Below are 15811 nucleotides of genomic sequence, written 5' to 3'. Positions count from 1 at the left end.
AGAAAGGGATCCCAACAACTATCATCACCCTCGGTAGTTTTCCCTATTCCTTACTCCACCACCGACCCTTTCACCCACGTATCGTAACTGTAACTTTTCACCCTTTAGTCAATACTTTCATCTACCCCTTTCACCCCTTAAGGATGACCTAATTACTATGAAAACAAAACATACATTTAAAAGGATAATATTTATCATATGTAATATTATATCTATAGTGAAAAGTTTGGTTACGAACCTTACACGAATCCTTATGAATTTTTTAAATCAATCTTTTTTATTGATAAATTTTTATATTATGATTTTTTTGAGGTAGATAGGTGTAATTTTGGATTTTACGATTATGTCGAGATATGGATCTTTATCCTTTATACGATTATGTGAAGACATGCATTCTATCTGCATACGTGCATGAATAGTGCTATGAGCCTATGAGTATATATATGCACATTATGTGTGCAACTATTTTACAACCAAATGATTCATGAGATTCTAGAAATAGTCTTATGATTATAATTATATGGTTATGAACATGTGTTAACATTTCTATAGTATATAATTTAATTTATAAGAAGTTGTTAAAGGTTTACGTGACTTTTAGAATTGTTAATCCACTCAAAGATATAATAATATATTAAAAAGTAATCTTGTCCGTTATGCTCGACCTTGTCACTTATACTAAACGGTAGTGTTTAAACGGAAAGATGTAAGGCAATAATAGATTCATAATAATAAAATTTCACCATACAACAAACATATACGTATCTTTATAATAAATAAAAGACAATTATCTTTCAAAAATACTTTTAGAAACAATGTGATGTGACAGGTCTATAATTTACTTAAAAAGTCTTTATCTTAATTATGATGTCATAAATCATTTACAATATTTTTAATTTAAATACCTCTCTAAATGCTTATTTGAAGTTCTTAATCTTTTCTTACAAACAAAGAAAGTTTATCTATACTATATTCATTTTTATTTTTAACATTAAACTTAAAATTTCAATATTGATTATAAGTTTTAGTAATGTACAAATTCTAATGCATATGTATCATACATCATAGGCACATTACATCAACAACTTCCACTACTCACATGCATATTTTTTAGTTTATAATTTTAATAAAAACGTCCGGGTTAAACCCGGATAAATTTGCTAGTTGTACAAAGTTAGAAAAAAAAATAGAAAATGCTTTGTCATTTCCCAAAAATAAGTTAAATAATATTATCTAAAGTACGTAAAGGCAAGATAAAAGTAAAAGAAATGGCAATAAAATGAGTCAGCCAAAGTGCGTTCTCCCCCAGGCAACCACTCACTCAATGACTACAAATACAACCAACTACCCGGTTTTTTTTTTTCCTATCATCCCACATCAATTATTCACTCCAAACCTTTTTTTCTCTCTTTTCTTCTCTTCATATCACATATATACATATATCTAGCTACAAAATAAATCAATCTTTTTTTTTTTTTTTTTACATATATAAATTAGTAAGATGAAAGGAGGAGAAACAGTAGAAAAAAGCTATTTTGATGTGTTGGGATTGTGTTGTTCCTCTGAAGTACCATTAATAGAAAAGATTCTTAAACCTATTGAAGGTGTTCATCATGTTTCTGTCATTGTTACTTCTAGAACCGTCATCGTTGTCCATGACACTGCTCTTGTTTCTCAGCTACAAATAGGTATATTTATATATATATATATATCTTATATATATTACGTATGTATATGTATTGTTTTTATAATATTATATTATGTTTTGTATAGAGTGATAAATTTTTATTCAAGTATATGGATCCGATTATAGATAAATAAGATTGATTGATTTTTTTTTGTAATGTTTATTTGCAACTTGATGTATTTGAATAGTAATTAATTTCAAATGTTACTGTCTTTATATAAATTAAGGGAGGTGATTTTCCTAACTAAATAAATAGACTAAAAATCCTCTTTTAACTATTGGATGGGCAAAATTATGAAAGAGAATTAGTGGATACCACATCTCTCTTTCTTAAAATATTAGGAGGATTTTTAGGCTATTTAGTTAAGAGAATTTATCATTTCCATAAATTAATTACATAAATACTCCCTCCCTCCGTCCCATTTTAGTATTTACAAATTTTTAGACCAAACAAGTCCGAAACAACTTTGAAAGAGACATGCTTTTAAATGTTTTTCGGAATTCTTGTCTAGCTATTTATTAAAATGTTTTGTAACACATTTTGAACTAAACACTTCTTTTAAGAACATGGTGGTTAATTTAAAGTTGTAAAAACATATATTAAAAAAAAAAAAATCCATAGATTATTTGTGTTTTATCAAGCTGTGAAAGTGTATGATAAAGATCGTGATTTTAGGACATGATAATCTGTGCCAAGGATGAGTTGCGTGGCTCCTCCATTTGAGTAATGATTTAAATAAATTATTTTATGATAATTACTAGATATAGATATAGATATAGATATAGTCATATAGATATAGGATTATATAGTTGTATAAAGATTTGAGAAAGACATAAACACGTAGAGAAATCATGTCCTACAAGCAACTTAAAGTTTGCAAATACTCCACTATAAATCCTAACGTATATTCTTTTGTGGCTTTAATTAGGTTATAAGACATGTGATTTTGATTCTTAATTAGCTAAATGAAAACATCTCTTTTTATATTTATATTTATATTTTTAATTTTTAATATAATAGCCTCCTTCTAAACTTCTACTAATTTTTGAGATAATGAAAATAGAACTATGAAATTTTACTAAAAAAGGGAAATTCTAAATTTTGTAGTACAATACAAAAAGGTGAAGTCAATTTGTTAGAATCTTATATATTAAGTAAAATATATATATTTTTTTTAAAAGTAATTAAGTAGAATATTTGATTATCTATGATAATGCATTTATATCTATACATCTTATAAAGAAATAGCCTATTTTATTTTTAGAAATGTTGAATATTACAACATGCAATAAAGATACTTTTTTTTTAAATCACTTCAATAATTTAATTATCTCCACTATTTTAATTACACCACCACTTTTTTAACTCTTAAAATAACTACATATCATTATATTAGTCACATCTACTTCAATATCCTATATTATTCGTCGTCACCACTCACCACCACATGTCATCGCCGTCATCGTCACCCGTCAATCCGTCTCCACCACATTACCCTAGTTGTATTGCGCGAGCAACATGCCAGTATATATGTATATGGATTCGATAGTAGATATTTGACTATAGTCATTTGGATTTTTTCTGATTCCTTTTATGTTATTTCACATTTGCACCAAGAGTAAAATAAAAGAATTTAGCAGAGTAGCTACCTGAGTAGCTACCTGTGTAGCACTGAAACGGATACGACAAAGGGACACGGGAACGAGAAACGATAAAAATAAAAAATTTAGGATATGCGTATGACAAAGATACTGCAATACAAAATATTAAAAAATAGAAATATATTGATTTTATATAAAGAAAGACTTGAGACTTGAGAGATAATGTGTATATATATATATATGTATAATTTTATAACATATGTTTGATGGCGACCGGTGATCACGGATTATTGGGGGTATGCATAGTCTCAAAATGACAGTCGTTTTTGGAATAAAAAAAGCTCATTGAAATCATAATATTAATTAGATACTTTATAGAAGCTTCATAGAAACGTTTCGGTATATATGGAAACTTCAAGGAAACATTTTGTACGAGTTTCTATTCCCATGAAATTTTCGAAACAGGTACACCTACCTGTTTGAAGTTTCGATGCATTATAGGTAGCTATTATCATAATATTCATTTAATTGAACATTAATGCAAAAAACATGCATTTACTATATGGTTGTTTTTACATGAATGAATGAATGTATATAAAACGCACAACAAAGGAAATTAAGAACACAAGCTAGCCGTTCGAGAAAAAAAAAAAGAAAAAAAAAAAAGAAGAAATAAAATTTATACTATCTAATAAGACAAATCAACACATTTTTTCCTTATCAAAAATACCCTTCTCTTTTATTCATTAATTTAAACATCTTCATCTAATATAACTATAATACCCTTAACGAAATAATTTACAGTATGGATCCCCGACACTTAAAATAACTACAATACTACCTTTAATATCAACTACTTTTATCTTCACCACCATCGTCGTCTCCATCACCGTCTTCACTGCCGTCCCGTCTTTCCCACCACCACTTCTGCCATCACCACCCTACCGTCGCCGTATTGCGCCGGCATAGTAAAGTTATAGAAAGAGACTTTGAGTGTAAGAGTGCATAAAAAATAAGTAGAAAGATACGGAGAATAAAAGATGCTAGCTAGTTTCCAAGAATAGGAAATCATGGATAGTTGGTTCGGCAATCTTTCTTTCTTTTTTTGACCGTCATTTAATTTTATATTACATTTAATTTAAAATATCTCTATCAACATTTTACATCAACTACTTTTACATCAATTATTTACACCATTCGACGCCGCCTCCACCACCAACAGTCGCCCCCACCACCGCACCGTTGTCGCTATAACCACCGACTCATCGCGCAGGTTCCGTGCTAATGTAAGTTAAATCCAATCAATTGTAGAGATATTTTTGTAATCGGAGATACTAATTCTTGATAATGAGTTTAAATTAGATAAGTTCAATAAGTCATAGAGATTTTTCTTATATACTCGTACTTTTTTTAAGTTATAGAGATTTTAGTTAGAAAAGTCTAACTTTATATAAGCATTATTAACCATATAAATTGTAGAATTATTTCAAATATGAAAGGTTATCCATCTATTCTATTATATAAATAAAATAAAATTGTGATGAAATAAGATTTTTTAAAAATGTCTTGTATGGTTCTCCCACACATCTTTTAATTTAATTATGACATGATTATTATACTTTATTAATTTATAATTTGAAATATCTTTCCTTTTTAAAAGACATATCCTAATATAGATTGTTATTAAATTAAATGTCCATATTATTGTGTAAGATTTTTAATTACCTTAATTTGTGGTTATAATATGTCGAAAATAATGACGTCTTTCCGGATAACGTTTTTATTTTTTTTGTTTTTAACAATCGTATGTGTTTCAGTATTTCAATGTGTGTCCACAACTACACAACCTTTATTTCCGTTTAATTTCCTTTTTTACATAATAACTTGTTACGACTTTTCAACTTATGTAACACTGTTATTATACATTTTAATATGACAAAATATTTTAAAGTTACCTCAGTATCATTCGATTTATTTACAAAATGTTTATACGTTAACTCGGGTTGATTAGCTAGTTTACTGATAAACAAGCTTTTGAATGATCAAATGAAAGACTAAATTCTTTCATTGTTAATGAAGTTTTAAAATAATTATTTATTAATAATACTGAATTCTAGTTTAGTCATATAGAATTTTACAATCAGTTTAATATTATTATTATTTTTATATGCTAATTCTAAAAGTTAATAATAGTGCAAGAATTAATTATCAATGGGCTATTATGTTTTAAATAAGTTTGAGAATCTTTTATTATAAAATAAATGCCGACCTTGAATCTTAATCTTATCTTAATAAGATATATAAAGTTAGTGGATGGAACAAACGTAACGTTTCTTATAGAAAGTAGAGGATGAATCTAAAAGACTAAAACTAGTGGAAAAGTATAGTCATATAGAGTCTATATTGTTTAGGAATAAAATTATTTGATTTGCTTTTCTTAGCTTTGTTTATATTATTATAAAAAAAATTTCGTAATGAAGGATAAACTAATGAAACTTTGGGTATGTTAAGTTGGATTGAATGAAATAATAACATAATGGAATGAACGTGGTAATGGAATACACGTGGTAATTGAATAAGTTATTACTATTCTTTGCAATGTTTGGTTGTTGAATTTAAACAGAATGGAATTAATGGGAAAAAGACTACAATGCCCATACTAAATATGATCGTATGTAATTAGTTGTAAGATTCAAAGTTGTAATTTTTAATAGACCGTAGACATAAATACTATTGTTGATATGTAGTGAAACTGAAAAAAGCAAACATGTATAAATCGAGATTTAGCAGGCATAATAATAGCTAACCGTTTGAAACATGAGGGCATGATAGTAAATTGGGTCCAAAATAGGACGGAATGGGAAAAAAAATGGGTAAAGCTATTGAATGAAATAGGCAGTTACAATAACTGTATATGGGTTCCGCCAGTTTTCTAACTTTTTATTTATCAAATCTTTTGAAAATGGTAAAAAAAAAAAATTGATTTATTTAATTTTTATACGAGTAGTTTTCTTATAGCATGTTATGTCCACATGACCTCGTTCTCACTGAGTCAACATTCTTTCATTAGAATACGACTAACTTGGTTAATATAGGCCGGTCATGGTGTGGTTACCAATATAGCAAATATAGAACCTTATCTTTTGCTTTATTTTTTTTGTTTTTGTTTTTACCTAATCTTTTTATTAAGAATTTCTATTTCAGTTTTTTTTTTTCTCTAAAGATTCTTTAGTGTGAAAAGTTTTAAATTTATGTTGTACCTGTTATAGATAATAGTCATTATGAATAGAAATGAATTATTAATTTAATAACGAAATATATTTAAAAGGTAAATGAAATAACGAGAACAAAAGATATACTGAAAATGAATCGAGTATAATATTTTCTCACAAAATATAATTAATGATTAAATATATTGATTAGTTATATTAGAATAGTGTCCGTGCAATACAATGGGAGTATATAATCATTTATTGATGTAATTTTTAGAAACTTTTAAAATTTGATAATGTTGTAGTAATTTATATGGATGATATATGTGGGTTTGGTCCGAATGGAAAATGATAACTTAGTTATGTCTGATGTAATATTTAAAAGTTAGGTATCGAACCTGTAATCTATATCTATACTCATATATAAAGCATATTGACTAATGACTATTCCTATTTAAAAATTTGAAGACTTCAACTTTTAAGTTGAGACACGGTCCTAGTCATTCATTTTTAACAAGATAGATTAAGACCATTCAATCTCATATTATACTAAGGATAATATGGTAATTTAAAACATTTTTAAATCATGAAATAGTTTTTCACATGTAGTCTCTTTTGGGACTTACTACCAATAAAAAAAAATTAAAAACACTATGATCTTTTCATTTTCTTTATCTCGTCTGATTTTAAAAATTCCCCACAATTATAACATTTGTTGGAGTTAATTACTCATCTCAAACTTCAGAATCAAAACCCCGGAGTCAAAACCATGGGTTAAGTAGGAACTATCGCCTCTGCTATTATACGCGGACAATTTTCAAAGTATTAAAAAGGTTTATTAAAATGGTATGTCTAGCATAGTATTTCAATTTCACTCTATTCATTAAAATGGTTACACTTGTCTTAATCACCAATATTTAAAGAGACCCACACTAGTTTGAAAATATCTCATTAGTGGAAATAGTTTCATAGTCACATCTGTGTGCGCGCATAAATTTTGGGTATCTAGTCTTTTAGTGGATTCATGATTTGTCACACCTTCTTTGAATCTTTTATTGTTAGTTTTCAGATATAAATATTCTAACCTGTTAATGGTGTTCCAATATACCTTGCTTAATATTATTTTGTAGCTTATTTTAGGACCCGATGACTAGGTAGTTAAAAAAATGTATGCAGCATAATCACATCATAATTGATGAAAATTCTATTTTATGACTTGCAGTGAAAGTTGCGAATCATATAAGTTGGTCAAAAAAAGCTATGTAATTTTTAATATAAAATTTGTGGATTAGCTTCTTCTAAATATCTATCAAATCAACTAAAAAGTTCCAGTCTAAATAAGTTGGAAAGGTACTTAAGCTATGTTATTGCTTATTGCATAAAGAATGATTAAAAGCTTTAGAATTCTTGCTAGTGTAAAAGTTAATTACTAGCTTAAAGAGCTAAAGTCACGTACAATATCCATATTAAAAGCTTTAGAATTCTAAAGAAAAGTTTTTGGGTGGAGAAAATATTGTTAACACTCTTTAATGGCATGTTCTGATTCACTTTATGACTGTCTATACCATGCACACCAGTGTGATTAGATATTGTATATTGTAGTTAGTGTAGTTGTACTGATGTACTCTATGATGGCACTACACTACTGTCACAAAATTTATATATGGGTATATATATCATCTAATAATTCTCCCTTTTGGTGCAATTTGTTTACTTTAGTTAAGGCGCTAAATCAAGCACGATTAGAAGCAAATGTGAGAATGAAAGGAGATCAAAGCTATCGAAATAAGTGGCCAAGCCCATATGCAATATTGTGCGGTGTGCTACTTTTGCTATCATTTTTGAGATATGTTTTTTCACCTTTTAAATGGTTGGCTCTTGGAGCTGTTGCTGTTGGTATCGTACCTTTGATTCTAAAAGCTATTGGATCTTTACGCAATCTTAGAGTTGACATCAATGTTCTTATGCTCATTGCAGGTACATTATATCATATCTTTATTTGCGTTATTCATTAACGAATGCTAGATTATGAATTGCATTGCATTGTATCATGATTATCTCATTGAATAGGATATACAGTTTTCATGCTGGAGAAAGTGTACAAACATATATCTTAGTGCATTGTTCTCGTGTTAATTGGTTCAAACTTGCAGTTGGAGGATCAATTTTTCTCAAGGATTATTGGGAAGCCGGCACAATTGTGTTCTTATTAAATATATCAGAATGGCTCGAGACAAGGGCAAGTCACAAGGTCTAATTTCACCCTCTATCTTCCTTTGTCACACACACATACATACTAATAAGTTCATTGTCGATCTTTTTTATACAATATAGGAATGCTAAATCTAAATTACGGGTCATATAAAATCTTATGTATAGGCGACTGCTGTAATGTCTTCATTGATGAACATGGCTCCTCAAAAGGCTGTGATAGCTGACACTGGTGCAGAAGTCAACGTCAATGAAGTGATGGTTAACACAAGGGTTGCTGTTAAGGCGGGGACTATGATCCCCATTGATGGAGTTGTCGTGGAAGGAAATTGTGAAGTGGATGAAAAAGCTTTAACTGGTGAATCATTTCCGGTGTCTAAACAAGTAGATTCAATTGTGTATGCAGGCACAATCAATCTCAATGGTATTAAAACACTTCTTAATCCGTTTATAGATTATATACTTAAATTTAGAGGTGGTAATGTCTAAAAAAGGTCAAATAAATATATTAGGTCAAATGGTTCAAACGGGTTGAGAGCCATGTATGAAATAAAATTCTAGTGCATACAGTATCATAAATCTTTAAGTTAAAAGATTGAAATTAGTATGTATCAGTAATGTGTTTGTATTCATGTTAACTTATGACTTACTTTTATAGAGATGGACAAAAGATTCTTTGCGAGGCAGCCCAAACCAAAAACCGCCCGTTGGGGACTCATACAAAAAGATGTCTCTTGTTGAACTTAACTTTTTTTTACCCTTTAGCCAACCCAACGCACCCGACTACCATCTTGCTACCTGTGAGTAAAACTAATCACATTAAATGTTTGGCATTGTCCATTACATGGAAAGCTACTCTTTTTACATCATTATCAAAACAATTGGACTGCCATGTAGCTATGAACAGATTTGGATTCTTCACGGCTTGCTGCAAAATTCAATCACTACATTAAACAATGTGTCAGAGAGTTAATAAGTATATTTGTTGTTGTAGATTTCCGTACAAAATATGTAACGATTCTAACTTTAAGCAGTCATGTTGACCTTAAAAGTCTAAGTGTAGCTAGTCATGTGAGTTTGAATCAATTATTTCAGGTTATATTAGTGTTAAAACTACAGCTCTAGCCGAAGCTTGTGTAGTGGCTAGAATGGCAAAACTTGTTGAGGAGGCTCAAAATAATAAGTCAAAAACTCAAAGATACGTGGACAGAATTGCCAAATATTACACGCCAGGTAAACTTTGAATTCTTACCGGCGAAGTTGTATTTTCTTTTAGATTTCTAAGCATCACTGCCTTGCCTGTTTCTTCTTCATGCAAGGGTAGTTGTTTTTTTCTTATGAATGCCCTTACTCATATCACAAAAAATCTATAAATTTTCTATGTTTTACTTGCAATAATAAAGCAAGTAGAGACAGAAATATGGGCGGGTTGTGCAGGTGGGATAACACATGAATATGTCAAAACAAGGAACATTTTGTACGGTTAAAAGGAACAGAGTTGGGTTGGGTTGAACGTGAACACTTCATATCCGTATCTGTTTTTACTTTTTGACGAGGAAGTATTATGTCAAATATGATTACAACTTTGTATTGTTTTGGTTATACATTTATACGTTGACTAAGATGATTTAGAGGATTCTTACAATTATTATATGATTTGGGAGACTTTCTGCCCCAAATCATTATGAGATAATTGTTCATATTTTATTCGTCAGAGATAAAGTAGCCTAAATCGATCAATTTTTAGGTAAATGGTGAAACAGCCACCTTTATTTATTTATTTTTTATTAAAAAAAGAAAATCGTCCTAACCCTTATCCGTGTTCTTTGGTTTTCAGCTGTTTGTTTGGTAGCCGCCTGCTTGGCAGCAATACCAGCTGCTATGCAAGTTCACAATCTCGACAAATGGTATCACCTGGCATTGGTTGTATTGGTAAGTGCATGTCCATGTGCACTTATCTTGTCCACGCCTGTTGCAGCATTCTGTGCCTTGTCAAAAGCAGCTACATCCGGACTTCTAGTTAAAGGAGCAGAATACCTCGAAATACTTTCAACCGTCAAGTTTATTTGCTTTGACAAGACCGGAACAATCACTAAAGGGGAGTTCTCTGTGTCAAACTTTCATCCACTTACCGAAGATGACAGATTGCTCTACTGGTATATATTACACAAGCTACTTATATCACATTTAATTCCCTTGTCATTTGAAGCGGATTTAATAGAGGTGGAAACATAGGAGAGCCAAGCTGAGATAATGGGTCAAAACATATTCAGGTCAAAATATCTTCAGTATGATTTAAAACGGGTCGGATTGGGTTAAACATAAGCACTTTCAGTTTTCTAGTAGAAGGGGTAAAGGAGTATGGCGGGGCAGGTTAGGTTGTGTTGACTCCGCCTTTTTTGTTTTCTCTAGAACTATAAATGTATTTATAAATTTCATTAATGTGTCAAATATGAATGTAGAAGTTATATTATTAGGAGGTTTTACGCATTAAAATTTGAGCAAGTGTATCGATTTTTGCTCATCTTTTTTCATAAGTTATTTTTCCCAGTTTGACCCGTTAGAGTAAAAATGACCCAAATCTATCCGTTCACAAATAAATGGATCCCGGAATGTGCCACCTTATATTCTTTTATGACATTGGAGTCATTCTTTTTGGATTCTCTAAAGGGTTTCGAGTATAGAGAGCAAGTCCAGCCATCCAATGGCGGCAGCACTTGTAGACTATGCAAAGTCTCATTCAGTGGAACCTCAACCAGACAACGTGGAGGAATTCAAAGATTTCCCTGGAGAAGGAATTTATGGAAAGATTGATGGGAAAGATCTTTATATCGGAAACAAGAAGATTGCCATTAGGGCAGGTTGTTCACAAGGTAAAATCTAATGCTCCCAACATCACTTTTTGAGACTTCATTTTATTCCCCCGCTTATTTTTAACTTGATTTCTTAACTATTATACTAGTTCTGGAAAATGGGAGTGAAAATAATGAAGGGAAGTCAGTCGGGTACATATTTTTGGGCTCTACATTGGCTGGCACCTTTAGTCTCACTGATTCATGCCGCATTGGAGTTAAGGAAGCACTTGAAGAACTTAAATCCATGGGAATTAGAACAGCGATGCTTACAGGAGATTCTCAAGCTGCGGCAAATCATGCCCAAAATCAGGTTGAGAACTAAACTTTTTGATTCCAATTCTTCGTTTCTTCGAGTTTTAATTTAGTTTGTAACGCTATACGTTGTAGCTATATTAAAAAAAATATTAGACAAAGCTGCAAAAAGTGGCAAAAAATTGAAAAGGTGTCTACCAACCAGAACTAACCTTTTGACAAACCCGTTTTTAACCTGTTACCCAACGCACTGATTGCCGATATCACTTCCTCTACTTAACATCTCCACTTTTTGGTTATTTATATGTGCTTAATTTTAGCTTGATTATGCAGTTAGGAGGTGCATTAGATGTGGTTCATGCAGAACTTCTACCTCAAGATAAAGCCAATATTGTCAAAGAACTTCAAAAAGAATCCTCAACAGCTATGGTTGGAGATGGGCTCAATGACGCACCTGCTTTAGCCACAGCAGATATCGGTATCTCAATGGGCGTATCTGGGTCTGCATTAGCAAATGAGACCGGACACATGATTCTGATGTCGAATGATATTAGGAAAATCCCGGTAGCTGTGAGGCTTGCAAGAAGAACTCGCAGGAAGATATTTGAAAATATATTTATTGCTGTTATAACAAAAGCTGCTATTATTGCCTTGGCTATTGCAGGCCATCCACTCGTTTGGGCTGCTGTTCTTGCTGATGTTGGGACCTGTATTGTAGTGATTCTCAATAGCATGCTTCTACTTCAAGGAACAACCTCAAGAAACATGAAAACACATACGCATTCATCACATAACTATACACAATGCTCATCGGGTTCTAAGGTTCAAAACAAGTGTTGTAATGTTGTGAAGAAACATGGCACTTGCTGTGATCATGAAGATAATGTGCAAGAGCTAAAGCACTTGGTGCAAGAGAGTAAAGAGGATGATAGTTGTTGTGCTCACGATGATGCCCATTATGTTGAACCTAATGACAGTTGTTGTGTTGCTGATGATCATGTACACGAGGTAAGTCACTGCACACAAGAAACAAATGATTGTTGTGCTCATGATGTCAACAAAGTCCATGAAGAAAAGCATGTGGTCCAACCGGAACATTTAAAAGAAGAACACGGGTGTTGTGCTCATGAAGATGATGGTGAAATACACGAGGTAAAACAAGTGACACGACCACAAAAGCCTGTAATACAAGAAACCAAATGCAGTAACGTTACTAAAGATTTGGAATCACAGAGTTGCGGGTCAGGTAAAAAGAAAGGTGAATGCAGTCATGACCAAGCCAACAATGAGAAGCCACATTGTCATACCAGTGTGAACACAAAAAAGCATGATAACCATCACCACCACCATCATCATCATCATCACGATCATAATCATCATGAACATCACCATGTCGTGAAAGAATACATAACGGGAGAGGAGTTGGGGAAAGCAGTGGAAAACTGTTGCAGGAGCCATGGATTGAAAAAGAGGCATGTAAGTGGCTGCTGCAAGAGCTTCGTTAGTTACAAGTGCTGTGGGCCGCAATATTTTGGACGTGGATTCAACAGAAAGGGATATCTATCAGAAATTGTGATCGAGTAAACATGCACTATCTCTACTCTTTGGTTTAGGCTGATGGTAATGATGAATTAAGCTCAAACAGGTTAAAAGTTATTGGGCCTTTTGGTTAGAAGTAAGCAATAGATTTGCATAGTTGTTTCCAATGTTGCAGTGGAAGTAAATGTAGATACATAATATGTTTGTAAGAAAGGCTAAGGGCCTTTTATCTCGTGTTAATCGAGATGACTAATCAATCAAACGCTTTGTATGTTACATTAGTCTTTCCCAATGACTCGACGGACCAAAGCCAAACTAGCATAGTCCTGGTTTTTACAGTAATGTTGGTATTTTTTGCACACACCTACATGTCATCGCGCGTGCAGAACATGGCTCGTGGCTCATTGTTTAGCTTTTGGTGTAACACACTGCTAAAATTATCTCTATCTCTACTACATTAAAAAACATTTATTTCTTCCAATTTTTTCAACTAAGTTGATAATTAACCGCAAAATATCTCTTTCTTTTGTTCACTAATCTAAACATTTTCACCTAAGATATCAATAATACTCTTAATGAAACTGTTTACAACATATATCCATCAACTTTTAAAATAAGGGGTTAACAACTATATATGCTTCTAGCAGCAGCCTACTTCCAGGAGTTTGTAAGGGGGGATGATTTTGTATTTACACATGTGATTTTCATGGGAGGAGTTTGTGAAGGGGAAACATGGAAGATCCATGTTTCTAGCAGCATATTGGTTTTTCCCTTAAAATAATTATACCACTCTTTTTAATTTACATTAATCACTTTCACATTAATACACAGACCGCTACCGCCGCCGCCGCCATGACCACCCATCACCGCCACCATCATCGTTGCCACCGTTGCCAAACTGCTGCATCGCGTGCGCATTTGTCTAGTTTGAATTAAAAAAAAAGGCCTACTCGGCATGTACATGGTCTAACCGGATTATATTGGGAGGAGCGAGTCTTTAACTCACGTGATAGTTTCAAACCTTTCCTTATCCATAACTATAATGTTTACTTAGAGAGATTCAACATCTTTTTTGAAGATATAAATCGCTTAAAACACCACAAAAATAAGATAGAGTTAAATGCAAGATTGGTCCTTGTGGTTGTTATTTGTGCAATGAGGATCTCTTTTCAATTTAACTAGCAATGGGGGTCTTTAAATAAAATTTTAGTCCAAAATCAACGGATCTATTAGCGAGGGTTGTCAAGTGCCGACGTGCCCCTCACATGTAGGGACCAATCTTGCATGAAGATAAAAACTCATACTATCATATCCGTTAATTTTGGATAAATATGCAAAATAATTCTTGGTTTAGAAACCCCCATTGCCAGTGAACTAAAAAAGAAACCACCATTGCAAAAATTAACAAACAAAAGGGATCAATCTTGCAATTAACCCTTTCCTATTTTTGTGGTGTTTTAAGCCCTTTTTTTATATTGACTTGATGTATGATGATTGATTAACCTGCATTAAATGCAAACGGGGTCTCCTGTCTGTTTTCTTCCATCCTCACGAGAACGCAAATTCCAGAATTTGGTGAGAACACATGTAGTTTGAATTGCGTTCTCCAAGACACATGAAAACATGGTTGAAAACTCGCCGCCCTCTCACATTGTCCCAAAAAAGCATTCTACGTCCAAATAAAACCTTAACGACGCCGATTAGGCGCCGTTCACTGTTTCTATTTTTCAAATACTGAACGTTGCAAAAACGGGAAAACGACTAGTTTCACCTTTTTTTTTAACTCCTTGTTCCTATATATATAAACACATATGAATACATAGCTTCCACCCTATTTTCATACAATTCTCCAAACCAAAACATAACTTTAATCAGCAAAAAATAGTCTCAATAGTTTGGACAAAGTCGGAATAAATGAGTTTAGTTAAGGCTTCGCTTAAGATGCTAGCATACCCGATGTGCAGTTGGTTTATGATAGCTGACCGGATTTTATCTATAAAGAAGGGGTCTCACTCTAACTTTTTTAGGGGCCATGCATAGAAAAAAGTTTCATTAGTTTTAGAGTTAATTACATAATTCGTCCTTGTCATCGACCTCTACTTGCAGCTTTCGTCCTTAAGTTTAATAAATTACAGTTTTAGTCCAAAAAACTTTGCCCCGTCAATATCTTAGATTAATATATTACACTTATATACCAGATAAATAATTGTATGAAAATTGTATGATATTGTGCATAATTTTAAATTAGATTAATGTTAGGTCCAGATTTACTGGACTTGCTCCACACGTGAAGACTGGAGTCCTCTGAAGATTTGTTCAGAAATTATGAGAAGGTCAGTGAACCATTTACTTGTATAGGAATCTGGATTCCACCAGATTGGTTCACTGGACTCCACTCCAGTCAAAATCTTTCCACTGAAGACATTCTCACTGAAGTCGAAGACTGAAGTCTG

At 32.1% G+C, this 15811-nt stretch overlaps 1 protein-coding gene across 1 annotated transcript; it reads left to right on the top strand.

The window, feature by feature from the left end:
- Positions 1-1486: 1486 nt before the first annotated feature.
- On the top strand, positions 1487-13700 carry LOC122599343 (putative inactive cadmium/zinc-transporting ATPase HMA3). The gene is made up of 9 exons (XM_043771846.1): positions 1487-1688; positions 8221-8478; positions 8655-8752; positions 8881-9136; positions 9808-9945; positions 10550-10868; positions 11383-11585; positions 11675-11877; positions 12153-13700. The coding sequence occupies exons 1-9, from the start codon at positions 1502-1504 to the stop codon at positions 13401-13403; spliced, it is 2913 nt and encodes a 970-aa protein (XP_043627781.1). The 5' UTR covers positions 1487-1501; the 3' UTR covers positions 13404-13700.
- Positions 13701-15811: the final 2111 nt, after the last annotated feature.

Source organism: Erigeron canadensis, chromosome 5 (genome assembly GCF_010389155.1).
Source record: "Erigeron canadensis isolate Cc75 chromosome 5, C_canadensis_v1, whole genome shotgun sequence".
NCBI classification, from domain to species: domain Eukaryota; kingdom Viridiplantae; phylum Streptophyta; class Magnoliopsida; order Asterales; family Asteraceae; genus Erigeron; species Erigeron canadensis.
The sequence above is the reverse complement of the archived record's forward strand: the minus strand, read 5'-3'. Positions and strand labels throughout refer to the sequence as shown.